Source organism: Neolamprologus multifasciatus, chromosome 14 (genome assembly GCF_963576455.1).
Source record: "Neolamprologus multifasciatus chromosome 14, fNeoMul1.2, whole genome shotgun sequence".
Lineage (NCBI taxonomy): Eukaryota > Metazoa > Chordata > Actinopteri > Cichliformes > Cichlidae > Neolamprologus > Neolamprologus multifasciatus.
The window spans coordinates 36,217,814-36,245,629 of NC_140452.1; the positions used below are offsets into that span (position 1 = coordinate 36,217,814).

General features: G+C 43.1%; 1 protein-coding gene across 6 annotated transcripts in view; it reads right to left on the bottom strand.

Moving 5' to 3' along the window:
• The window catches only part of snx19b (sorting nexin 19b), a 50,387-nt gene that overhangs the window by 8,259 nt on the left and 14,312 nt on the right, over positions 1–27,816 (bottom strand). For all 6 annotated transcript variants that reach the window (XR_014877930.1, XR_014877929.1, XR_014877928.1 and 3 more), the window contains 2 exons: positions 1,892–2,076; positions 1,696–1,783 (listed from right to left, as the gene is read on the bottom strand). Coding sequence is in view for 3 of the 6 variants with exons in the window: in XM_085184699.1 (XP_085040825.1) it covers positions 1,696–1,783; positions 1,892–2,076 (273 nt within the window). In the remaining 3 variants the exon portion in view is untranslated. The remainder of the gene's footprint in view (positions 1–1,695; positions 1,784–1,891; positions 2,077–27,816) is intronic.

Here is a 27,816-nt window from a genome sequence, read left to right on the forward strand (position 1 = left end):
CATCAGCTCTAGTGACCTTTGACCTCCCGGTCGGCTATAGAGCTGGTGGGTAACAGACGTCTATGAAAACGTCCGAGCACTTTGCAAACGTGATGTGTCGATAAACCGAGCAGATATTCAAAGTTTACACATTCTCAGCTGAAAATATCTTAAAGTTTATTTTGTGGCCCAGAAAGAGAAATAAGAGTGATATTAAGACTAAGTAGCTGCCGCCATTGCTGGAACTGGAATTGGCCCTGAAGGGCGGGGCTATACTAAAACTCATGAAGTCTTTATCACAACATGCTGACGATTAACCAGAACGAAAGAAAACTAAAGTCTTTGGCGTCTACACGCAGTACAAACTTGTGATTTTAAGATATGCAGAGTGTGATTTGACAAAACTTTATGGCAACATTGAGACGTCGTACGGCACTGCATTAAAAAAAAAAAGGTATTGTAGTTTTGTACTGATCTCTCCACAACCTCTCATGATATTTTATACTGGATATGTTTACTTGAAATTATTTTTCTATATCAACTTTAACCTTGTGGATAAGAGTGAAGGTCAAACACTTGACCATGCTCTCCAAGGCCGAGTATAATGCTGTGAAGCTGTGAAGTGATTCCCTGGTCAGGTCACTCAACAACTGCAACCACGCAACTGTGATAACTGGAGGGCACATTTCACAGCGCTGTGGAAATCTAAAATCAGGAATGGGGGCAAACTCTTTTTTACTCCACTCTAAAGTCTAAATCACCTCGAGCTGTTACTGGATCTACCTTCAGACAGAAGTTATATCTTGAAAACCGTGGACACTCGAATGCAAACAAATAGACCAAAAACTAAACGGAGCTGTTACAGGTTGTGCGGATTCTACCATTAGTTCATATGGCGTCCCACAGAAAATACTAGGGGTGGGGGAAAAAATGGATACTGTGTAGTATGGTGATATTTTGTTTCTAATAATGTATGGATACAGGGACAGCAGAAATCGATACTTTGTTACGAAAAGGTTTTTGTGCTCTGACTTCAGAGCATGTTGATCCTTTTTCTGAGCAAGAATCCTGACATTCCTTCACTGTCCAAATGTGTTTAATAAACATGACAGTTTACTTATTTTAATTTAAGACATGTTTTATTTTAATTAAGTTTAAAACTTTTTTATTTAATGTAAAATTATATTTTGTTTTAATTTACTTTCAAATTCTTCAGTTGCTGAAGGGGCTGCATAGTTTTCATAAACTGCATAGTTCAGAATAACTATAATTGTACCAGATGGTTGATTCAGTTAAGTTGGACTAGACTGTAATACAAACCGTTCAGTTTGTCAACAATAAAACTGAAATGAGAGAAAGACTGAGTGTGAGACTTTGATATTAGAGAAAATGAATATTGATAAAGTTTACCTTTATGTACAGAATCTGAATATCGCAAAATATTTTTAAAATTGCAATAATATCGTATCGTGCGTTAAGTATTGTGATAATATCGTATCGTGGGATGTATGGTGATTCCCACCTCTAGAAAATAGATACTAGATCATTTTGTTTATTAATTAAGGAAATCAAATAAAAACTGAGCATGACGACAGGAAGCAAAATCTGATGTAAGAACCATATTTTGTATAATTTTATGATGACTCATTTCTGAGAAGCAGAGGTGCGTCTGACAGCAGACAGGCCACCTAAAGGGCACAAAGTGGGTATACTGACCTGTTGATGTGGGGGTCCTGAAAAGAGTCCAGAGCAGTCTGCCAGCTGAGTCGGTACTTCTCTGAGCCCAACACATCTGAGACCAGATCTAGACAAAAAGATTGAGATGTAAAAACAACTCAAACTGACTGAATAAGAGCAAACACTGTAACAGGAATGGCGCCGATTCACGGATCATAACGAGCCTGAGACGTACCTGGTAAGAGTCTCATCAGACAGCGTAAAGCTTGTTGTTTGGTGTCATCCTTTTGCTGCTGGCTGCGTTCAAACACCGGGGCAGTTGGCAAAACTCCACCGGGCCACACCGCCTCCTGGATGACCTGCAGGTACACCACCCAGTACCTGGTGCATGTGAGGTTGGACACACTCACATCGAGCCATCTGAGATGAATAAAACACAAAGAGCTTTCAGTTAATAGAAACAGCGTGACAGTGTTCACTGTCCCCATGTTAGTGTGTTGGTTCTGAACTGGTGCAACATACAGGTTTGCAAACGCACGTCCACCACCTGCTGCCTCTCAGTGATTCAAGTAAAACACCTCATCTAATGGTTTTATTGTTACTACTTTCTACAGTGTAGATACAAACTGAAGACATCAAATATATGAGGATATATGGAGTTATGTGTTAATGGGGTTGGGACCATCAGGTTGGTGCACAGCTGACAGCCTCGGATACGTTCACCCGAGTCACCAGCCTCAGAAATCGTTAACAGCAGCTCAGATCAGAGCCCAGATAGATGCTGCACAGAGCTCCAGTATCATCTCTACATGTTCAGAGGAGACTGTGTGAATCAGGCCTTTATGGTCAAACAGCTGCTGAGAAACACGACTGAGGAAAAGCAACAAGAAGAGATTTGTTTGGACTAAGAAACACGAGGAGTGGACGTTAGACCATCTGTGCTTTGGTCTGATGGGTCCAAATCTGAGATCTTTGGCTCCACCTGTCGTGTCTTTGTGCAGAAAAGGTGAACGATGGTCTCTACATGCATGGTTCCCACTGTGAAGCCTGGAGGAGGTGTGATGGTGTGGGGGGGCTTTGCTGGTTTCACAGTTGGTGATTTATTCCAAACTGAAGGCACACTGAACCAGCATGGCCACCACAGCATCCTGCAGCCACATGCCGTCATTTATTTTCCAACAGCACAATGACCCCAAACACACCTCCAGGCTGTGTGAGGCCTCTGTGACCAAGAAGGAGAGTGATGGAGGCCTCCACAGCCACCTGACCTACACCCAGTGGAGATGGTTTGGGATGAGATGGAGCGCAGAGTGACGGCAAAAGGACCAACAAACGCTCAGCATCTCTGAACTCCTTCAAGACTGTTGGAAACCGTTTCAGGAGACGACCTCATGAAGCTCATGCAGAGAAGGCCAAGAGTGAGCGAAGCAGGAATCAAAGCAGAGGGCGGATATTACGAAGAATGTCAAATATCAAACATGTTTTCAGTTGTTTCACACTTTTGTGTTACTACATACTTCCATGTGTGTTCATTCATAGTTTTGATGCCTTCAGTGAGAATCTACAAAGAGTCATGAAATCAAGAAAAACCATTAAATGAGAAGCTGTGTCCAAACCTCTGACTGGTGCACGTGGAACCAGAGCAGCTGGAAATGTAGGCTTGGCTTTTTGTTTAAAGGTGTTTTAATTACTTTTACATTTCCCACATTGTCCCACAGGTGATAACGAACAACGACATGACTCTGGACAGGTTGCCAATCAGAGCCAGCCGTTTACATTCACACCTTTGGAGCCACTTAGACTCAGAAATAACCCTCAGATGGTAAAAGTCCTGAACTTTGCTGTGACTGTCCCACTGTGGTATCCCAAATCCCAGATTGATATATCAATGATGATTTTTAACATTTACTACATCAACATGCATCTAATTTCAAGGCCAAATACCAACAGTTGGTTAACCTCCTGACTTCATCAGTTCAATGTTTTGTGACCTCGTCTTCATGCCTGACCTCCCTAATGCTGAAGATCATATCCTCCAACCAGCCAATCCTTTTAAATATAACCAACGCCTAATTGCATTCCCACGCAGATTTGAAGCTCTTGAGGTCATCAGAACAGCCTGGCAGAGTCTTGCACTGACAGGTCTCAAACTGATCCCATTTCCCTAAAGCCTTTCACATCACGGCTGCATTTAAGGTCTTGTGATGATTAGATTCAACAGGCTGCGTTTAGCTGGAAGATTCTGACCTCTTTAAGACCAAGATTTACCATCAGAGGAGTGGAAACACCATCAGTCACCACCCAGACTGATGGAGAGGTTATTTAAAGCCAAAGTAAAAGCTAAACACAACATCACAGCGTAGGGCATATGCCACTATGTCCATGTGATGGCTGAAGTTTAATGAGGTTTAAGTCCTTCTTAAATTGCATTTCAGTTACTACTTCCAGGGAACTAAATGTTTGTCCATACAGACGCTGTTATGCAACATTTATTCTGAACCTCAGAGCTGTGGAAGAAAAGTTACCCAAGTTACCACATCGCAGCACAGAGACACAACGGACGCTGTGCCAGGCATCACTTTTGGTTTACAATGATTTACTCTAATGTCTCGCTGTTTTAAGCCACCAAAACACATCTCACCAATAACTGTAAAGGAAAAAAACAAGACTCAAGTTACGTCTGTAAGAACTTTAGTTAACTTTGACAGGCCATCAAGTTTCAAACAAAAATGCTAAAACTGCAAATAAATAAGTAAACTATATTTTGGTATTTTAGGAAATATGTTGTTTCAGTGTTTCTAAGAGTGAAGAACTTTAATTCACAGAAGCAACCCAAAGCACTTAATCTAAAGCACCACTGAGTCATATACGCTACCAGTGGGCAGGAAAGGCTGGTTAGAGGGACAGCACAGAGCCGAAGCACCAGATCTGCAGAGGCTGGAGTCCATCACAGCTGACAGCACCCAGGCTGCAGACTGTATAAAGCCTCGTGAGTTTAAACAGCACATAGTAGCAAGATAAACTGATGAAAGCTGTTACAGTACACACTGAGAGGCACAAGAGACTAGGAGAGTGCACAAGAGAGTGTACAACATGGATTAGAGGTCTCCAAGTTCTGATGGGGGACGCCACCAAAGTGGATGAGAACAACAGGGCTGAGGTCCTGTGGGACTCGTCCTGCTGGCCAACCAGCCAGACACAGTGGTGGACGATAGTTCGAATGGATGTGTCATTCCCAGAAGACAGTAACACCAGCAAGAAGGAGCACACATAAGAAGCACCAGGGGGTGAAGGAACAACTGGAGCAGATGTGGGAGGCAAAGTGGTAACAGAGCACTGTGAGCCGGACAGCTGGCTCCAGCAGATTCCAGGCTTTGTCCAGAAGACTATAATCCCAGGAGATGATGCTCCGAACCTTCAAACTCCCAGAGACCTGAGGCTCGAGGAACACCCCTCCCACCACCAGGGGGTGACATATTTTATATTCTTTATACACATCCCCCCCTTAATTGTATTAAGTCGAACATAATCAACATCTATCAGTGTCAAATTGTCTGTTTTAATACATTTTGAGAATAGCTGGCTGAAATCTGGAAGTCATGGACATCCCCACAGAGAGGCCTTTCTCCTCTGTGAAGCAAAACTGTGGCTGCAGATGCTTCCAGTTACCACTAGGGCTGCCACAAACGATTATTTTTGCGATTAGTCGACTAATCAGATCATCATCCATTGGACATAAAACGTACAGCTTATTGCACCAGCAGCATCTGCTCTTATATAACTATCATTAGCTTACAGCTTTAAGTGTTTAAGGTATGTGCTAACTAAAAATAAAGACAAGATGATAGTTTATTAAATTTTAATGAAATTTGCAGTTTGTTTCGGTGACGTTTAATAAACTCCTTGCTATCTAAAATATAACAGGACACCGGAGTAAATTCTGAGCATCTCACACTTCTGATAATCAGCTGTCTGCTTGACGTTTATTCAGCTGTGTGAAAACTATAACTTTAATCTCAGCCAAGCCGATTTACTCAGGAACAAATAAAATACTGAAAAAAGCCAAACAATAACATTTGTAAGTTATCTAAGTGACTTATATATCATGTTTAACCTGAGTAGCGAAAGACGGCGGTGGGTTTGAAAACGATTTGCGGGAGTCCGGTGTTCTCACGGCTCTAGTTAGCCTAGCCCCCGGCTAGCTATCGAGCTAGTGGGTAACAGACGTCTCCGAAAACGTCGGAGCGCTTTTGAAAATATGTGGTGTCTTGATAAACTGAGCAGATATTTGAGGTTTACACAGCTACATTCTCGCCTGAAAACATGTTAAACGTTTATTTTGTGACCCAGAAAGAATAATAAGAGTAATATTAAAACTAACTAGCTGCCGCCATTGTTGGAAACTGAGCTGGGCTGCGCTATGAATTCTGGGACACAGCTTCTTCTTCTTCTTCGGGGTTTAACGGCAGCTGGCATCCTTGTACATGCAGTGCTGCCATCTTCTGTTTCAGTCCGTTATTACGCTCTTAAATCCTACTACTTATTCCTGCGTCTTTTGTGATCTTACAAAGCTTCAAACGACGCGTCGACTATTAAATCAGTCGTCGATGATTTTGATAGTCGACGTAATCGTGACTAGTCGACTGATTGTGGCAGCCCCAGTTACCAGCAGCAGAATGAATCAGTGAATGGTGTTTTCCAAGGAACCACGAGGCTGAAAAGGTTTGGTTGTTGAAAAATGTGAATTTATTTCAAACACTTGGAATCCAGTGAACACTTTCAACTTACAGTGCAAAATTCAACACAGGTAATGTAAGCTTAGCCTGGTCCCCAATAACAGCAATGAATTCTTCTTGAGGCTGGTTAAAGCTCAGCTGATATTCACATAATTAAGACACAACTAGAATAAATCACACTTATGAATGCAAAGTGCTACAGTTCCTGACAAATAAATACAGGAACACCCTGAAGCGTGTAATTCATGCCATGATTTCCTGCTTTAGTGGTTACTGGACACTTGTAGGAGAAATGCATTTATCACTCCTTTAAGGGCCCGCCATGCTGAAGTGGACGAGCTACAGTAATTTACACATTTACAGTAACAGAGCTTTGCACTGACAGACTCCACATAAATGGAAGTTTTATAGCTCGTGCTGTCTGAGGTTTAAGAATAAACTGTATCCTCATATAAAAGTTTGAATTGCTGGTCGAGGAAAACTGACTTTGTGTTCTTTTTACAAACCAGCATTGAGCTGGAAACATGCTGGTTCTTATGTTTCTGTGACCTCACTCCACCAAAGAAAGTTCATCTGTTTAAATTGTGCTCAAATTCTTCCAGACTTTGAAGCAGCAAATAAAATGTGTCTTTTTCCAGTTTCAGATTTATCTAAAATCTCACCTTCTGATCTGCTACGGTTTATAACTTTTGTCCATTTTCTAGAACAAAAGAAACTAAATTCTGACTGAAGGTGGATTGCAGTGTTTACTGCAGCATACACATCACTGCATCCTGTAAGTTTACAGCTTCTTTGTGTACTTCAAACTGAACGGAGCGAACCACGCTGGAGCTCATACAGCTGACACATTACAGTGATTTTAACTGAGATGACAGAAGCATAAACACAGAGAAGACATTTACTGGCAGAGCTATGAGACTGAAGAAAGTGAGGATGTTAAACTCTCTGAGTACAAACAGCTCAGGTGTGAGACCTCTGACCTCTTTGTGTATGAAGTACACCTTCATCAATGGGGTAATGCATGTACAGGTGCATGGTAATAATACAGCACATGTAGCAGCTGTTGTTGTTTTTAGGGAAATGACTCCAAAGAAAAAAATCGTTGATTTTTTTCAGTGCTTTTGAAAACTGAGCATCAGATAGTAAAGGCAGTAAAATGACTCTGTGTTCAAACATCAGGTCATGCTAAAAGCATCCAGCTGCAGCAGCACTAAGGTCAGTACAACACGCTCACGGCCTGCTGCTTGTATTTGTATGAACTCAGCAGAAGTTGGGCCTCGCAGATACATGAAGCTACAGAGATGGACAGTGACGAGGGTTTGTTTAGCTTTGATGCCTTTGGTAAGCTTCCTCCAGCCAGAGTGAGAGGGGAGTTCACTTTCTACAGACACTGCAACACAAACACAATCGCTTACACCACATCCTTACTGGAACACAGCCCAGTCTAACCCACAGCTAGACTGGAAAAGCAAACAGAGCTGAGCCGTGAGGACAAGACGATGTTAATTTTGACAAGTGAAAGAGACGATGAACGACTCGTGTGCAGCTTCTTCTCAGACCTCAGCACACTGTTCTTCAGACCTAATCTTAAACACCTATTGGTATTTAATGAGTGTGTGTTGGCTGTGTTTAGGTTAGCATGTCTGATTTGTCCCAAACACAGTTAACAGCTACAACTGATATTTGATGAAGCTGAAACTCATTTTCAGTTCTCTGACACAGTTTCAGTTTTGTAGTCGAGCGTTACAAGGATCCACATTTACATCTTTCCAACTTTGAGCTCACCTAATTAAGAATTGTTATTTCTATAAACCAGGAAGTAGAATTGTATTCATATAGCACCAGATCACAACAGCAGCTGTCTCAACCCCAACAATCCAACGATACTCTGTGAGCAAGCACTTAGGCTACGTTCACTCTGCAGGTCTTGATGCTCAATTCAGATTTTTTGATCAAATCTGATTTTTTTTTTGTCTGCTCGTTCACACTACAAATAAAATGCGACAGCAAACGCGCTCTAGTGTGAACGCTCAAAGCGGCCGCATGCGCAAAAGAAGACGTCACACACAACGCGCTCTGTTTAGACCCAGACCAACAGTATTGTTTGACTGATGGACCTTAATATAAAGACTTCGGACTTTACGTTTCCCAATTTTTGCTTTAAGTTATTTTGTTATTGACATAATAATGTAAATAACCTAATAATGATCCTTATTGCTGTTTTAGAGGAGCGCTGCTTCAAAGGATAGTTGCAGATTTCTGTCAGAATCTGCAGATTATACAAATAAAATGTTCACGTTTCTCCAACGTTGTCTTCCCAACAGTTTCACTGGATGTCCAGGAAGCGTTCACGATGTCTTCTCCGGCGCTGATAATTGGCGTCTGTCTTGTGTCAGTGACGTAAAAGACGGATTTAATGCGACATGACCATCAAACAGCAGCTTTCTGAAACATCGGATATGTATCGGATTCAGCACCACATACGAAAGTGACCCAGATCGGATTTGTGCCGTTCACACTGTCACACCATGATCGGATAGATGAGTCGCAGAGGGTCAAAGAAGTCAGATTTGATGCGCTTTCGCCTGCAGTGTGAACGTAGCCTTAGTGACAGGAAGAAGGAAGAACTCCCTTTTAACAGGAAGAAACCAAATGAGAAGCAGACATCAGACTCAGGGAGGGCCAACCATGTTCTGGGTCTGAGGGAGGAGACGGGCTTTGGAGGAGCCGGAGTTGGAAACATAACTGTCACATTATTAAGTTACATTTGTCATTTTTGGACATTTTTATTTTACTCTTTCAAGCTTTAATTTACATTGAGAGTCAGTCACTACAGTTACTACTACATTATTACTGTGGTAAAAGGCTGATTCTGTTCATCTTCCAGCGTCATCATCAGGTGACCTCTTCAGTCTCAGCTGACTGCAGGTTTCCAACAAACAGGACATTTACACAATGACTGAAACTTCATTAATATGCAAACTGTCATGACCCCTGATCAATAACCATGGCTGTATCCCAATTCAGGGTCTGCAGCCTCAACGATCCTCAAGGGCCGTGTACTTAAAGACCGCTAAGGCCGGAAGTGCGAGGCTTGTGAAATGGGACGGTCTAGCCTCCGTCGCGCTGCCCAGGTTGCCTAGCAACCATGATACTACCAGCTGGAAACGTTTCATACAGCTTTGTTTGACAGAAATGAAGGAGAACATCTTTTGTTCATTTGTTTGTTTCTACCTGAGCTTTGATCATTCTCTGATTAAGCTCAGCTATTGAACGGCGTATATTTTAAAGTAAAGGCTTTAAAACCAAGTTAGTACAAACGTCACTAATGTCACATAACTTTGCCGACATGTGGCCAACAGGAATGTTTTAATGTTCTTCGTTATTAAACATTTGCACATAAATAAGTGACATAATATTCAGTTCTTAAAGTTTACTCTTCGGCGCCCCTCATCCGCAGTTTTTTTATTATCCACACCCACCGCCGCGCTATGCATTCTGGGATATGTTGGGCCACGAAGTCTACACCGCCACGTCCTTAAAATTCAGGGAAATGAAGGACGCATTTGAGGGACGCATTTCGAGCAGCCTTCGAATTGGGACAGCCTTCGTCGCGTCGCTGTGACGTAATCGGCCTTAAAATGCGGCCTTTAAGGCTGCGGACCCTGAATTGGGATACAGCCCATGAGTCCCATTCACAGAGAGGGGGGGGGAATGGCTGCAATCACAGCATTGTAAGGTGGTGACAGATGGAGCCTCGGGCCGCCTCCTCCATCGCTACGTGAACAGAATCGACCTTTTAGGATGTGGTGATGCATGTTTTCCAAAACTTTACACAGGATGTGACGACTTAATAATTAGACAACAAGCAAACAGGCTGGTAATATTAAAACTCCAGTAACTCCACCAGACAGCACGGTGCTGCAGAGATCAGCACTGTCGCCTCACAGTGAGACATTATTACCCATGAAGTTTTGAACCAAAACTGGAACCCACAGTGTCTACATAACACAGCGATTCATGAACATGTGTTCCTGCTCAGGCAAAGAGCATTAAACAAACATTAACCAGCATAAAAACAATAACAGGGCTGCCCTCACTTCTTAACAAGTCGTTTTCTATACGCAGCCTGTAGGACAGGTCTCAGAGGACCTTTGCCCAAACGAGGGCAAATAAAAATGGTGCAGTGTGTGAAACTTCAAAAACAGAGTGTCCTAGTTGGCATCACACTGTAGTTTGAATGAAGCTGCTGGCAGCGTTAGGTCCAGAAGCCAGTGTTAACTGCAGACACGTTGCGGATGACCTGCATAAAATACTCCAAGTTTCCAGCCTGCTAATCAAATACGATCAATACAATGACGAGACGATGTTTGAAGTGCTAGGAAAGAATAACTGGCAGCAGACTGTCGAGGCCAAGCCGAGAGTTTTATTACAATCGTGGTCGTCCTGCAAACGTGCAATAAAAGCACGAACAACAAGATCCCTGCTGTAACACTCGTACCTACAAAATGATAGCGCTCAGTCCAGCACACAGCTCAGAGTCTGCGGCTCGAGGGTTGAACAATCGCTGTGGCAGCAAGTCAGCCAGCTGCAGTGTAGGAGGCAGAGCAGGTCATCTATTCATCACCTGGCTGCTCCAGTCTGATGCATCCACTGGTGTGAATGTGTTTGAAGAAAGTGTTTGTAAGAACGAGGCGCACTGTGAGTGATCAGAGTAGGAAGTAAGAACAAATCTCTCCCTGTGAATGGACCGGGGCTTTTCTAGCTCACTCAATAGACCATTAAGAGCACAGAGAGGTGGTAAACATGTTTTTCAGTTTCCTGTTTTGTGCTGGAAATTGGTGGGAGCACAGAAATGACTCCAAAGGATCTCGTGACCCTAAAATTAACGGCACTAACATCACATGAGGTTTGACTTATAGTCTTAATGTTTTATTTTGCTTTGTCAGGCACTGACAGTGAATGTGAACAAAGACTGTACAAAGGCGTGAAAGCTGCTCTACATACAGACCGTCTGATCTCGCAGTCAGACGAAGCGTCAGTCATCGTTTGAGCCGGCATCCCTCTAAACTCTGAGCATTAAAGACAAACTTGTCAGGATTTACACAGGACAGACTCGTGGATTACCACAGACAGGATGTGGAGTCAGTAATACCAAATAGACACAATTTAAATGTCTGTGGTCGCAGTGAGTGCATCAGCACTCAGAGACAAAGCTGTTAGCTTAAATTAGCTCCACATGTCTTAGCTGCAGGCTAAAGTACAGTTCTCATAAAAGCCTAAACTTCTTTTCAGAGCTAAACTCATGGAAACATGAGATACTGAACAAGACAAACACAAACTACTTTGCTGCTCATACCAGCACTGAGTTGCACAACGCTATCGACATGCCAGGGGGCCGGGCTGTTTTGCAACGACATCAGATGTGATACATCTTGAACCAAAAGTGTTCTTTTAATTTTATATGAAATATGATTTACATAAACTCATTCCCAATTCATGTTTTCACTTTCCACTAACAGTCTGATAACCTGCTTATTTCTACTCAGAACTACTCTGAACTGAGAGATGGGGACACTGAGGTTGCCAGTCTGTCTCTGAGCTGACACTGCGGTTGGACCAACTTCAGAATTAGGGAGGATGGCACAGAGAAAGCCGACTATCCCTGTCATCTTCTGACGATCTTCTGTCCCCAGTGTCACTGAACCCAAGCTGAAACACAACTATTGTTGGGTAATAAACTCAAATTCTGCAACTTGTGTAGCTGGTGTTGGAGTTTGAAACACACAACCAGATCACAGGACTTGACAACAGTGGCAGGTATGCGTGACACTACACTGCCCCACCCGTTCCACAAGGTTTGAGTGTGTTTATGGGATTTTGGGCCATGCTTTTGGAAGATCAGACACTGATGTGTGATGAGAACACTGGCGCGCAGTCTTCGCTCTAATTCGTCCCAAAAGCGTTCGATCAGGTTGAGGTCAGGACTCTGTGCAAGCCACACCAAACTCACTGTTTTTATATAATAACATTTGTGAGCAGCTCAAATTCTCTTGCTACCGTACGTATGCAGATGATACAGTTCTATACTCCAGCGCCTTCGCTGGGTGAAGTATGCACAGACTGATTGTGTCAGATTGCTCTTCATCAGTCCTGAATGCTGGCAAAACCAACGTTATGTTGTCTGAAGCTCCGAACAGCGAAACGCTGGAAGGTGATACCATACAGGCTCCTGACTCATACAAATATCCTGGTATTTGATCTCGACTTTAAACATCATACTTGTCACGTTTCTCTGTTGCTTCTTGTAAGCGACTTGTATTAAGCTCGTTTTCGGTGATGCCATCCATCCATCGATATTTACCTTGCTGCCCTAAGTTATATAACACGCTTCATGACTCATCACTGCACATGAAACTGTCTAAAATATCTTGGTATGCTGAAGCACTAAGAGTTCCTTTGAACCAAGTTGCTGAGCCCAACTCCTGAAAACAAACGGCACCATGATCCTCCTCCACCAAACTTCACATTTGGCACAGTGCAGTCTTGTCTGACTGCACTGTGCCAAATGCCCTGTTCTCCTGGCAAACACCAAACCCAGACTCGTCCATCACACCATTGGACAGAGAAGTGTGATTCGTTGGTGCAAAGAACATGTCTCCACACTGCGTGCTCGACTCCACTGCTTTTTGTTTTGCATGGCACTTGGTGACATAAGACTTGGATGCAACTGTTCGCCCATGGAAACCCATTCGATGAAGCTCTCTAGGCTCTTGAGCTAATCTGAAGGCCACATGACGTTTGGAGGTCTGTAGCGATCGAGTCTGCAGAAAGACTGTGGAAAAAAGTTTCTAATCACTTCCACTTTATTCTAACACCACTAACAGCTGGATCTGGAATAATGAGGACATTTCCTGACTTGTTGCACAGCTGCTATCCCAGTACAACATCAGACTTTACCTTGGATGGCATTTTGTGTTTGGTGTTGTTGGCTACAAATCAAAGCTGGCCGGGCATGCTTCACATCTGTTCAGATACACGACCAAACTTACAGAACACGCAGCAAACCTGCTGATTTCGCAGTAGCCAGTATGACTTTGTAAACACCTTTATGCTACTATAGCCATAAACGCTGTGTATAAATAAAGATGTAGTATCACTTTTAGTCTCCACTTCTATCTATACCCATGACAGTTGTGAGCTGGCTGCGAACAGATAATTAACAGGTCATCGTCGTGAGTAACCTCTAATTTTACCTCAGCTTCTCAGTTTGCAGAGCGCCGGTTTAGGCGAGCACCTGGCTCTGACCTCGGAGCTCTGACTGTATTTTTACTACAAAGGAGTTCAGAGTAAAAGAAACAATGAAAACTTGTAAAGTTTTAAAGGCTCTATCATTGCTGTTGGAGATGCATATCAGGGCAGTTAAGTAAAAGGACATTATGTTGAATGTGATGGTAGAGCTCAGTCACCACATGATTTTCCTGCTTCGATGGGCCTCGAGGGAGCTTCCTGAGGAATATTAAACCCATTTGGACAGGATTCACTTGTGATTGTTTTTGAAAATGCACGAGTGTAACAGCAATTTTAATCCTGCTCTGAATGCACTGTGTGATAGACTTTCTTTATATTAATCCCAATGCCAAACATCTGAGCTTATTCAAATATTGTCAGGATACATGAGTTACACTTTTGTCTTGTGATATTCTGTAAAACGAGGTTACAGACATGCTGAGAGCCGCCCAGGTGTATTTTGTGATTTTGTTTGATTTGTGTGAAACAAAAGGGTGATAGATTTGCTTCATGTGTTAAATTTCAGTTGTGAACATCTGTTCCCTCTCATCGTGCTCACAAGCCAGTCAGTTTGTTATCAGTGCACACCGTCATGTCATTCAACTGCCTTGCGACTAGGGATGGGTACCGGTTCTGACATAAACGGTAGTAACCAGACCGAAAAGCAGCGCACATTTCGGTGCTTTTTTTTTCCTGAGCTGTGATACACTTTAGATTCTAGCCAATCATTTTACGTTTCCGAGCGTAGTAGGCGGGTCCAGGTACGTACGTTCTTTTAGAGCAGAGCTACAGATTAAAAGTGCCCAAGGCAAAGCGGTCACGTTATTACATTAATGCATGTAAGGTGAACTAGCAAACACCGTCATAGCTACATGCGGCTGTCTTCTTGTTTGATGGCAGATACTCCCTTCACCCTGGACAAAAAGGCTAAAATGACCAAAGAAAAAGTGGAAAACAGTTAAACATGAGAGGTTTTTGGACAAAGTTTGTGTTTTTTCCATTGTTTAAGCTGCTTCCAGCCAAGAGTGATACCATATATGCCCCATAGCTGCAGAAAAGGCTAACATTGTTATCTTTTTACAAAAAAACAGCTGAACATGAGAGGTTTTTGGACCAATTTTGTGTTCTCCATTCTTTAAGCACCGGTTTGAGCACCGGCACCGTTTCAAAAGTACCGGTTTGGTACTGGTATTGGATAAAACTTAAACAATACCCATCCCTAGTTGCGTCTCTTATCCTGCTGTCTCAAACTGCTTGTTCTCCTGTGGACGTCTTTAACCACATCACAGCTGTGCTGCTACAAATACAGTCGACCTGTCCTGGAAGCACTGATGGCTCCTCGTGTCACAGTTTACTGTCATGACTTTCCATAGCTATACTATACTGCACGTTTTATTACCATGTAGATATTTAACATGTAAACAAAGTGAATCATATTTCATTGAGCCTGAAAAGTGCACGTCTGTCCATTAAAGTATTCCTGCTTTTCTCAGTGCACTAATACCTCCAACAGTCAGTGAAACACTTTGTATTATGTCAGCAGCGTGCTGATGGACCCACTAGTAAAAAACATTATAAGTTCACTGTTAAAGGTGAAAACCCTGAGCTGGACTGCTTCAAGCAGAAGTAGAAGACACAACCCAGAAACCTGATCGCACACTTTTAGTCCTGCTCTCACTCTTCTACCACAGCTTCTGCTCTCACGAGACTGCTGCAGTGAAACTCTGTTTACCCTCTGCTCTTGGGTCATGCTCTTCTCTGCGTGACTGCTTTTCTGACCGGTCCACATCACGACCCTCCTTCTTTACTTAAATGATCTCATCTTTGGGGAAAGGGTTCACACGATGACCTCGTTCCATTTCTGCTCTTGAGGATGTTAACCTGTTTCTATCCACCGTGCTGATAGGTTTATGCTACAAACCTATTGGCTGGAACGTTAAGGACAATTCAACTACACAGCAAAAAGCATTAAACACCAAGTAGGCAAAGTTCTTCGTGTCACTCATGCATGAGGGAGAGAACCACGACAAACGCCGTTCCTTCGCTTGACCCCAGTCGCTCTCGTCCGCTCCCCCGTAACACTGCTCTTTATTGAGGTTACATGAATATACATAGGTTCATTAACATACGACGTCTACATACAAACAAAGAGTACCTTGCCTGTGCGTTGTGTAATTATGTGTGTGTGGCCCCATAAAGACGTCCCTAAACCTGCTGGTCTGGAAGTCCAGCAGTTCATCTAAACAAAAGGCACTTAGACTAAAACAGATATAGCCACGTTTATCCTGCCATAAAACAATAAGAGCAGGTACGACCTCTCCCACGCTCCCAGAGTTCTCTCTAATGCACACAAAGTTTGCAGACTATTAAGGATCAAACCTCTACCAATCTACAACTAATTATAAAACTCTAAGCATATATAAGTAGATATTTCTAAGCATAAATGACAATCAACAATACAAAACCTGACACATGCCATTCATGGTTATTGACAGGTTTTAGCTTCGGTTGTTATGGCGAATCCACTAAGCCAAAAAAGTGGATCGGACATCAGTTGTAGAAACGAGTCTTTATATGAGGCTTCAAAAGGGGGAATGTACAACAAATAAACTGCTCGACATCAAAGCAACATATAATGGCTTCCCGAAACTTTCTTTGCCAGCTAAAAAAAACCCAGAGTAACTTTCGTCTACCGCAAAGGATTCTGGGAAACGCAGTTTTCTAATGAAAATACCTGTTAAATGCTCCCCTTTAGCAGAAAATTAAATCTATAATTAACAGCTCTCACTAAACATGTGACTAACACTTAAATCACTTACAAAATAACCAAAATGCTGTTATCAAACAACAAACTGCAATAAAGTTACAACATCGGTTACCAAACGAAGAGTTTATTTGAAAGGTGACATTTAGTTTCAGAGCACTGTTATATTTAGCATGAGACAAAAACAAATCCTAGCTTTAGACTGACTCACACTGACGACCTTGTGACGTCCAGAGGTTACGCTGCACTAATCACCGTGGCCTCGCTCATTTCTGCTCGCCGACCTGGTGACACCTCTGGCCCAGAGCAGCCAGCTGTTTCACAGTAACTTTGTTGATAAGAAAACTCGAGAAGCAGCTTTCAGTGTCGTCTTTTATTTCACTGAATGGATTCAGAATTTCTGTGTGATGAACAGAATGTGAACTATGATTGAAGAACATTGGGCCATGACTATAAGACAAAACAATCAACAGGATCTGTATCCGTCGAGTACCACACAGCCACAGTGCACGCAGCCCGTCACACACTACTGCACCGTGTTCCCTGACGTGATGCGTCTGCACACATCCACTCGAGGCTCGTCACATCAACGCCTTCATTCGGGCCGCGGTGCTGACTTCCAGCCTTCGGCCCGGCAGTCTGCCTCAGCTTTTCTCTGAATGCCTGAGTGCGAGCGCACACATGCCAGGCTGCTTTTATTGGGACTGTTGTGGCGCCTCGGTCCCCACGTCTGGTCAAAACAAAGCCATGTAATATTACAGCCTGAGCCAGACTGTCATCACAGAGGCTCACACTTTCACACGTGTGTCACAGCAGCGCACACACCGGCGTGCGTGACACCAAGGACGAAACTGCAGGAGGCCAGTTAAAGGGTGCACACACACGTCAGGGTCCGTGTCCACGTTACAGCGAGCAAACTCCGCGTGTACTGTCATCACTGCTGCAGCTGCACGGCACCAGAGATGATACTTTTCCCTTTGGCACAGCGCGTTCGACCAGCGACGGCTAACAAACGCCAAGTAACTCTACACGAGCGACTGTGGTCGGGTAGAAACTTAGACACTACAGTGTTACTGCCACCATGAAAACCACCAGAGTTGTTTTCCAGCTCTGCTGTCAGACACATGTTTTCAGGAACATTAAGAGGAAAGTGCCCGAGCAAAGCTCTCTGCCACGAGGATTAATGTGGCTTCAATTACACAAAACATACTGCACAACCACATCAAATCACTGTGACACACGGCAGGATCTGCTCAGGAGGAATGTGCAATTATGTGCATGTAATCAGCCTCTTCCACCATCCTTCAAAGTTCATGCAGATATATACGTAGGTACAGGTTTGTTCAGGAGTGCAGATGATGTAGTAGCCTGTTGTGATGAAGAGAAAGCTGAGCATGAAGGTTTCAGCTGTCAGTTTAGTGGTTGATCTACACTCCCACCTGGAGCTGTGGGTACCCACTGAAAGAAGAAGAAGAGTCTGTGCTCAGCTCAGCTTCTCTGTTCGGTCATTATTGAGGAGCCTTGAGATGAAAGAGCGCCTTCACATTTGTTTAAATGTAGGGATGCAACGATACCAATTTTTTCAAACCGATACGATACCGATACTTGGATCTGAGTACTTGCCGATACAGAGTACAAAAAAACGATACTTCTACCACACACACACACACACACACACACACACAAATGCAATTAATTGGAAGACAGGTTTTATTATATTCTCTGCCGATAAAAAATAAAATCTTAATAAAAATGACCACAAAAAAATTTCAAGTGAAAAATAAGCACTTCTGTTAAATTATTGCAGAGTCTCCACATTGTAATTTTACAAAATATCACTGAACTATTGGCACTGTCTCGAGCTTTCAGAATAATAAATAAACACTTCTGTTTGGAATAAAATAAACTTTTAAATTATTGCAGAGTGTCCATATTGTAAACAAAGAAACAAAATAATTATTATAAAATAAATAATAAATAAAATAATAATTGGCCCCCTAGTGGCCAATCTAAAAAACTACAACAGAAATGACAAGCCACCCTCTGATTAATGAAATAAGTTGGTATCGGTTAACTTTTACGAGTATGAGTACACACACTCATACTTGGGGTGGCTGTAGCTCAGGTGGTAGAGCAGGTCATCTACTGATCGGAAGGTTGGTGGTTCGATTCCTGGCTTCCCCTAGTCTGCATGCCAAATATCCTTGGGCAAGATACTAACCCCAAATTGCTCTCCGATGCATCCATCGGAGTTTGAATGTGTGTGAATGTTATCTAGAAAGCACCTAGAGAAATGTGCTTGTGTGAATGGGTGAATGCACAAGTTGTGTAAAGCGCTTTGAGTGCTCAGAAGAGTAGAAAAGCGCTATATAAGAACCAGTCCATTTACCATTTACACACATTTTACAGTATCGGCCCCGATACCAGTATCGGTATCGGTGCATCCCTATTTAAATGTGATTGGGTGTAAAAACAGCTGTAATTCTTAAACTGCACCTTGAATTACAGCTGAAAGTGTGCACGTCAATCCCATATTGATAGTTTTATTTACAAGGCACTGTGGTGGCGTATAGAGGCAAACCTACAGACATGAGAGCACTGTACTAAACCAGCAATCGGCGACAATCAGGAGGAAAGCGAGATGCTCTGAAACCCCTGAGGGACAGGACCAAAACACCAGCTGAGCAGGCCGAGCAGCGCTGCACGGTAGGATTTGCTTTAGTAACCATTTAAGGTAAAGACAGAAACAACCAGGTCCTGTTTGAACTAAAAGAAGCTCGCAGACGTGTCCTTTCTCAAGTATGTCTCTGGACACAGAAGATCAACTGTGACTTTGGAGCCACATCTCAGGTGAGCGGTGAAAACATGACACCAGGGAAGTGAAGAGGCCAATGGGTCAGGACATGACTTCATCCTGCTCCTGTCCTTATTTAAGACATCTTTATTCTGCAAACATCCTGACAGCACTTAAACATGCACCTCTCGTCCTCCATCTAACTTTATCAAGAATGTGAACAACAAAGACTTATATTGACTTTTATTTCCTGCCAAACAAGGACTCGATGTCTCTACATGTTTCTAAACCCAGATAAGGACAAACAGACGAGGAGGACGGCGAGCTCTGACCGACGGCACGCTGGGGCTGTGATGTAGATATCTGATCTGTAGTGTCCCAGGGAGACGACTGCATAGCTCAGCAGGAATAGGAGCGTAACACAACACAATATTTGTCGAGAGGGAATAATGTCATGTTGGTGACATGATACAGAGAAAACTTCCAACTTAAACAGTTTCAGATAAAAACAACAGCTGATCTGATTTATCCTGTAACGGCCTGTTCATGGATGCCACACCAGAAGCTGACACAGCCTGAAACCCCGCCCCCTCACCTATACCAATATTCTGTCATGCATAGGGATGGGTACCGGTATGCACCGGTTCTGACATAAACGGTAGTAACCAGACTGAAAAGCTTAATATTATTATATCTTAATATTCCTGAGCTGTGATACACTTTCTTCTTCCTTACATTTGTATTGGCGGTTGGCAAACAACTGAAAGGTGCATTACCGCCACCAACTGGTATGGAATGATACACTTTAGATTCTAGCCAATCATTTTACGTTTCCGAGGATAGTAGGCGGGTCCAGGTACGTACGTTCTTTTAGAGCAGAGCTACAGATTAAAAATGCCCAAGACGAAGCGGTCAAAGTCTGTCTGTACTTCACAGCAAAAGATGCAAACTCAGCAGCTGCAACAAGTGCTTTAAGCTGATACTGTGATACTGTCAAAGGAGGTAACACCTCGAATCTGATGAAACACCTGGCGACGCATAGCGTTTTTTTTTAAAAGCCGAGAAATGCGCCGTATTTGATAGCTTGCTGCGAGACCTCACACCGAGCACATCTACTGCGGGTGTGGTGCCTGTTATCGACCCGGAGTTAGCAACATCCCCCAAAAACCCGAAGAGGAGAGTCCTGGCCCCTAGCCCTGCCAGTGTAGCAGAAATGATGAGGATGATGATGCAGCAGCAGCCGTTCTTCTCTGTGTGAGTAGCTTCATGTTGTTCGTGTGTAATTTACGTTGAGTAGGCTAACCACGTTATTACATTAATGCATGTAAGGTGAACTAGCAAACATCATCATAGCTACATGCGGCTGTCTTCTTGTTTGATGGCAGATACTCCCTTCACCCTGGCCAAAAAGGCTAAAATGACCAAAGAAAAAGTGGGAAACAGTTAAACATGAGAGGTTTTTGGATAAAGTTTGTGTTTTTTCCATTGTTTAAGCTGCTTCCAGCCAAGAGTGATACCATATATGCCCCATAGCTGCAGAAAAGGCTAACATTGTTATCTTTTTACAAAAAAACAGCTGAACATGAGAGGTTTTTGGACAAAGTTTGTGTTCTCCATTCTTTAAGCACCGTTTAAGCACCGGCACCGTTTCAAAAGTACCGGTTTGGCACCGGTATCGGATAAAACCTAAACGATACCCATCCCTACTCATGCTTGGCCCACCCCTCTGCCCACCTGCACTTTTTAGCCTGAGAGTGACCTCATCTTCTGTTCACGTCACACCTGCCCCGGGAACAGCGGACGACTCTGTGGAAACAACCAGCTGCGTCAAAGAGGCCAATCAGTGATTTAAACCCGCAGCCCTGTCAGACACAAGCATCTGGTCTTCATGCAGTAATAAAGCATGATGTCGTCTGTTATGATAAAATATGAACTCTGACACAGGCGCGGCGGCCAAAGTCCGAATGAATAAATGCTATCAATAACAACGTAGAGTCACAAGTGGAAGAGTGAAAATATCCTCGTCTCCAACACCTGACTCACGACTATTCTCTTACACTCATAATAACCTGGTCTAAATCTGTGCTAATGCATATTTTCACATGTAATAAGTTTAGATTAGAGCATCTGAACTGTTCAGCTTGCACAGTCTTTTTTTGCTCAGTGGCGACACTGCAGCAGATTAATGATGATGCGGGTAAACTACATTTGGATGTGCTCAACACGAGCAGCACGGAGCTCCAACGATAAGTGTTGTGTTTATGTGGAGCCACACACACGTCTGCTTTTCCAGCTGCAGCAAAAATAAAAAAGTTGTATTTTAAAATTAATAACTTTATAAAGCGCTTTCAAACAAACAAAGTGCTGTACAACTATTTGAAACTAAAAAGATAAAAATAATAATAATAAAAGCGATACATAGCAATACAGGTAAACGACACAATACAAGTTAAAAACAGTAAAAATTTAAAAACTAAAAGCCACAGAATTAAGACCTGTAAGATAAGGTGAACAAATGTGTCTTCAGCTTAGTTTTAAAAACCTCCACAGAGCAGCCTGCCGAACATCTTGAGGGAGGTTGTTCCACAGAAACGGGCACGAAAAGAAAAAGCTCTGCAACTGTCTGTTTTCTCTGAACCCAAATGATTTGTTTTATGTGCCTCTGGAAGCCAAACATTCAAAGATGCATCCATGATGCTAAACAAGTGAAAAATAAGGTGTTATGTAAATCAGTGGTCCCCAACCCCCACCGGTCCGCGAGTCGTTTGGTACCGGGCCGCGAGAGTTGAGGCTCAGGTGTGAAATGTATAGTTTTCAGGGTTTTTATTGGTTTTCAGCGTTATTTTGTTATCGTTTTTATCGTTTACTCGGTTTTCCTGGGTCTTTTCACGTGTGTTATGAATAAATCTTCTTTTTTTCTGTACCGGTACTAGTTTTATTTTGTTGTATTTATCCGCGACACCTTAAAGGCCGGTCCGTGAAAATATTGTCGGGCATAAACCGGTCCGTGGCGCAAAAAAGGTTGGAGACCGCTGATTTAGAACCACCGTCCTTTGTCTCCACAAGTCGGGTTAGGGACAAAGTCTTGGCTGGATGTAGAGAAGGGTTGGTAATTAAAATGGCCGGAAATGAGAAGGATCATGTTTCCCTATGTGGACTCTTTCCCTTTAAAATAAGGATCCATAACTTTAACTTTTAAAAGAAACTCTTCCCTCCTATAACCACCACCAAGGCAGCAAAGTAGTGGCATGCACTTTCCAGTCATTGGGTGGCCTAGCCGGTCTGCAGACCTCAGTCCTATAGAAAATACATGGAGGAAGCTGAAAGTTTGAGGTACAAAGCAGCAACAATGAAAATGAAAATATTGTCGGGCATAAACCGGTCTGTGGCGCAAAAAAGGTTGGAGACCACTGATGTAAATCATTCATTAATCAAATCAGTCGTGCATTTTTAACCTTTGAAACATCTGCAAGACAAGAACGACACATCTGCCTTTATTCCGCTGATGCTTTCTGCTCATCTTCCTACTTAAGCTGCTACATCAAACACACAGATTCATCCACACAAGCACCTTTCCTCACACACAGCTCAATATATCAAAACTTAGACTGGCACTAATCAAACACGAGGGTATGGACGCCCTCGAGTGTGGGCCCACACCAGGCTCTCTTCCTGTGCCACAAACAGAGGTCCTTCAACATCTGAGGGTGTTCCTCGTGAATGCTCTGAAGCACTCGGCCTGCTCAGAGCAGCCACACAGAGGATTACATCAAACAGACAGAAAAGCAGGATTTTCTTAGCATCAGAGTTCTGACAGCAGATTTACACTTCTGTCCCAATGCCACAGTGTGATCACGGGCTAAATACTGCAGCAGTCAGCGAGGCCAAACAACTCGTTCACTACGAGTGAAACCCAAGCAGAGCGCTGGATGTCAGAGTGGGATCTCTGGGTATTAATTAACAGCAGAATAACCAGAGCGAGCAAACGAAAAAGAGCGTTCGCCGTGACAGCCGCTGACGGGGCTTGAATCCTCCATCCTCACCTCCATCATCCAGCTGTCAGCGAGGTCTGGTGGTAATGTTTGAATTGTTTATGGAAGCATTAATGATGTTTTAGGGAGTAAAAATAAAGAATCGTTTGTATGACAGGTGCAACAGGAGGCCGAGGTGCCACGTGCAGTTTGGTGAAGCCAAACGTGTGGTGAGCATATAAGGACGTCCTTCAGACCAATGACAAAGGTCCTGAGAATCCTGGGCGTGTCCAGGAACAAGTACGAGGCTGCAGTGTGCAGACTAGAGTCACCTATACAAGAGCTAAAACTTAGTCCAACGGCTTTCTGAGAAAATCTCAGGCCCTTGTTGCATCAGTTTTCCTGTCACACAAACCCAACAGAACATGGACTACAGACGCCTGCAGACATCTGCACTCGCTGCTATATCACCAGCACATGTAGACACTAACAACAACCTGGCTGCAGCTGAGTTTTCCACCCAGACTGCCGTCTAACAGAAGGAGACGATACTCATTTTAAACCGTCCCACTTTCCAGTCCATAAAATCAGACATCTCCCAAACCAGAGTCTCGCCTTGGACCCCATTTATAGGAGAGACGGCTTTTCCAGCCAGACATGTCACACACAGACCCAGATTTGGCCCACTGGATCCTGGCTTCATCTCACTCACACTATCAACTCGTCTTTTCAAGCCTGGCTGACCTGTGACGAGGTGTCTGCTGCCTCCCACTAAAGCTATAAACATATATAAAAGCTCAGCAAGCTCCAGGTGCTTCTGCACCTGCACAGACGTTCATGGCAGCTCAGAGCCCTGCATGGTCTTACTGCACATTCATATGAACAGAGTGCAGTAGATGTAACAGCTGAATATTTCTGTCCCAGTCTCTCTCATTTTTAAACGTTGGCCAACAGTGAATAACTGAAAGACTGAGACAGAATCCCAAGCATGAGCTGCACAGGCGATGTAGTGATTGCAACTATAATTATGTGTACAATGAACCCAACGGTCTCCTGTTCTCTCTCTGCTCTTTGTTACTCTCTAACCTGTTCACTCTCCCAGTGAGCGCAGCAGAGCGGCGATGCTGTTCACGGCAGAGTAACACACGGTCACTGCAATGAGCAGACGTGCAACACGATCACATGCTGTAAGTTTCACACCCCTGCTCCTTCAGCCTGCATGCTAATGTGCACTTGAGCAAAGGACTCAAACAAGCCCCCGTGCAGCACTGAGTGTGATCTCAAAGCCACATTAAGGACAGAACAGGTGTGCGCATGCATGTTGAAGGTGGCCTGTAGTGAAAAGCATTAAGTGCTCATAGTAGACAAGCGTAATGTAGTTATACATCATTTAACCCTGATTATTTTAGCACTGCAGACTGATGCAGAAAAATGTGTCCCGCTGTTAATAACAGAAAAACACTTTTTACAAGTTTTACTTTGAAAATCCTTCTGGACTGTTGGAACTCTTCCTGCTGGTGAAGACATGAAAAATAAGCTGTTTCAGTTTTTGGTTTCACTCTAATTTATTATTCAGATTATAGTTAATCCTACACTAGTATCGCACTGGCTGAATATGATACTGACAGATTGGTCCATCTCTAAGTTTTAAAATGCAATATTAACGTAGAGTTCAACACAAACCAACGAGTGTGATGGTGGAGGAGGGCAGCAGAATATAAATATCATCCTCTCACAGATGCCTGTGTGAAGGTTTTTCAGCCCCGAGTGAAGCAGCAGAAAAACGAGCCTCTCACGGACAACGAGCTGCTTTAAACAAACGTACGAACGACCGAGGTGCTGAGGCTTCTGCTAACTATCACCAAATCCCCGTTTTAAAACACTTCTAACCATCATTCGCATCATTTTCCCTTTCAGCAGCAGGACTTTCACAGAAAGCTTTTATATAATTGTGCGCAGCTCTTCCAGGAATCATTATTTAATCTTGTGTTATGGTTTATAAGCCTGTTCATTTGTTTCAACGGCTGAAACTGCACAAGACGAGCGTTTCACATGTAGCGGTTCTACCGACAGCATCTCACCTGATCTGCACAGACAAACCTCTGTGAGAGGACAGAGCTGTCAGGGCGATGCTGACAGGCTGCTGCCTAATATAGACGAGGCCAAACAAAAGCACAAGGCCTTACATACTTGAAGGGCAGACCATCTTAAAATAGAGGACTCGGTATCAATATGAAGCTAGATATTCTGGTGCTAACACCCCGGGGAACGTGAGGTCACAGGACTGATGGCACAGACGCTACAACCCAAGAACACCGCCTCCCGTTTACTGGCAGTGGAGCTATACCCATCTGTGACAAATGTTTGGGGGGTTGGCGTCTGCATTCTCTTCATAGGCCGGGCAGTGCAGACATGCATGTCCACACAGACTCACATGAAAACACTGGGATTCAAAAAAGTGGGGCACTTTTCTTGAATTAGACTTTTATTTACTCATTTTTCACATGGATCGTCCTGAACCCTCGTCTGTAACGACTGCACAAACCCAGACTGCCTTCCAGCTCATAAACAGCCCTTTCCACGAGGAAACATGTGTCTTCGTGTCCTGACCTGGCTCCGTGCGGAGACTTTACGGCACGCAGACACTTTGCAGCTGAAAGCCTTGTAAAAAGCACCTCAGGTTGCAGCAGCATCGGCCAGATTCACTTGGAAAGTCACTCTGGGCTGTTTCTAAACGTTACTGTGAGTGAGAAATGAGCTCAGTGATGCTGCGGCACCAATGAAGTGTTGTAGCTGCACTAAGTAGCTCCCAGGTGCCAAAAGCACAACATGTGCAGCATCTGAGTGAGGTTTCGTCTCTGGAATGTTACACGAATAAACATCATTGTAATTAAGAAGATGAAGACATTCTGGTGCGCTGCCCAGGTCTGGTTTGGAGCGAGCTGGTTCGCTGAGAGGGGCTTTGGGGCTTGATCACATGCAGGGTGAGATGGACGAGGGGGCCAGAGACAGATCGGTGCAGTGATGACAACCATACTCAACGTGTACCAGACTGTAGGGTGAAGTCGTTCCAGAGCTCGCGTACGGTCATCAGCAAACCAAAGGGAAACTAAAGCAGACCTGGAAGGATGTGGATCCACGAGAAAGTGCTAGAACATCTGAGCTACGACATTTAACCCACCAATGCAAAGAAGAAAGACGGATTTAAAATGTAAAATAAATGCATATTATTGTGACATGTTCACAGCACAGTAATGAACTCCAGGTGTTCGTTCTTCCAACATTTTGACTGTTTTTACGCCCCTATTTTAATCATTAACACAATGAGTGGCTTATTTTTGTATACATTTAATATACATTTAAGTTATCAATAACTTACCTGAAGTCTGTCCAAATATATTTGCTCAAATGTATGCGGATGATGCAGTTATATATACGCAAGCAAATAGTGTCCAGCAGGTGGCAAAAGATCTTACAGCTGCTTTAGCATTAATGCATAGCTGGCTGGAGGACTCATGCCTAATGTTGAACACCTCAAAAACTGTCTGTATGTATTTTTCAAAACGCCCCTGAAACTTGAAGCAGTCAAACATATTCCTGGATGGAGGAGAGCTTGAATTAGCTCCAGAATTTAAATATCTTGGGGTCTTTCTAGACCCAACATTATCCTTCAAGAGTCACATAAATAAAGTGTCCCAGATACTTAAATTTAATAATCAAAATTTTAATCATATACGTAATAATTTAAATATGAATGTTGCAAAAACTTATTTTTACTCAATGATCATCTCTCATATGGACTATTATTTGACGTCCTGGTCACTTGCTTGTCCAACAACACTTAAAACTATTGAAAACATTTATAAAAGAAGTTTAAAACTACTTGACAAAAAACCGACTTCCCATCACCAAAAACATAAATTACTGAACTTCAATAACTTAGTGAAACTTAAAAGAGTGTGTTTAATATATAAAGTCTTACACTCCCTTGCTCCAACATCACTAAAGCAGTTCATTAGGCATAAAGAAAGCTCAGACAGGACCACTCGAGCTACAATCCGAGGAGACGTGTTTATACCCCACAGACGGACAGCGTTTGGGCAGAACGTCCTCTCTGTTAAGGGTGGCCATCTGTGGAACAGTCGTCCTCCATTAGAGATGCTCTACACTCAATTTGTTTAAGGCAAAGGTTAAAAACTGGTTTTGGACAAATCAAGTGTGTGATCATGTATGAGTTGTATAGTTTTAATGTTTTATTTGGGAACAGAATGGTGTGTATGTGTAAGTTTGGTGATGGAGTTTTTATTATGAATGAATGATGAATTTTTATGAATTATGTCTATTTTTTATGCTTAAGGACAACAGATGGAAATTAGCCCTTGGCTATAATCTGGTATGTTTACATTCATGTAATTTTTTTTTTTTACATTTATGTTCATTAACATGCACTGTCCTAAATAAATAAATAAACAATAAACAGCTAAAGCTGCTGTGTGATTTAACTCATCCTGTAATGGACTGTGACCTCTCCAGGATGTCTCCCACCTCCTGCTGAATGACAGCTCAGACTCCAAACCTCCAAACCATGAAACATGCAAGCGGTTA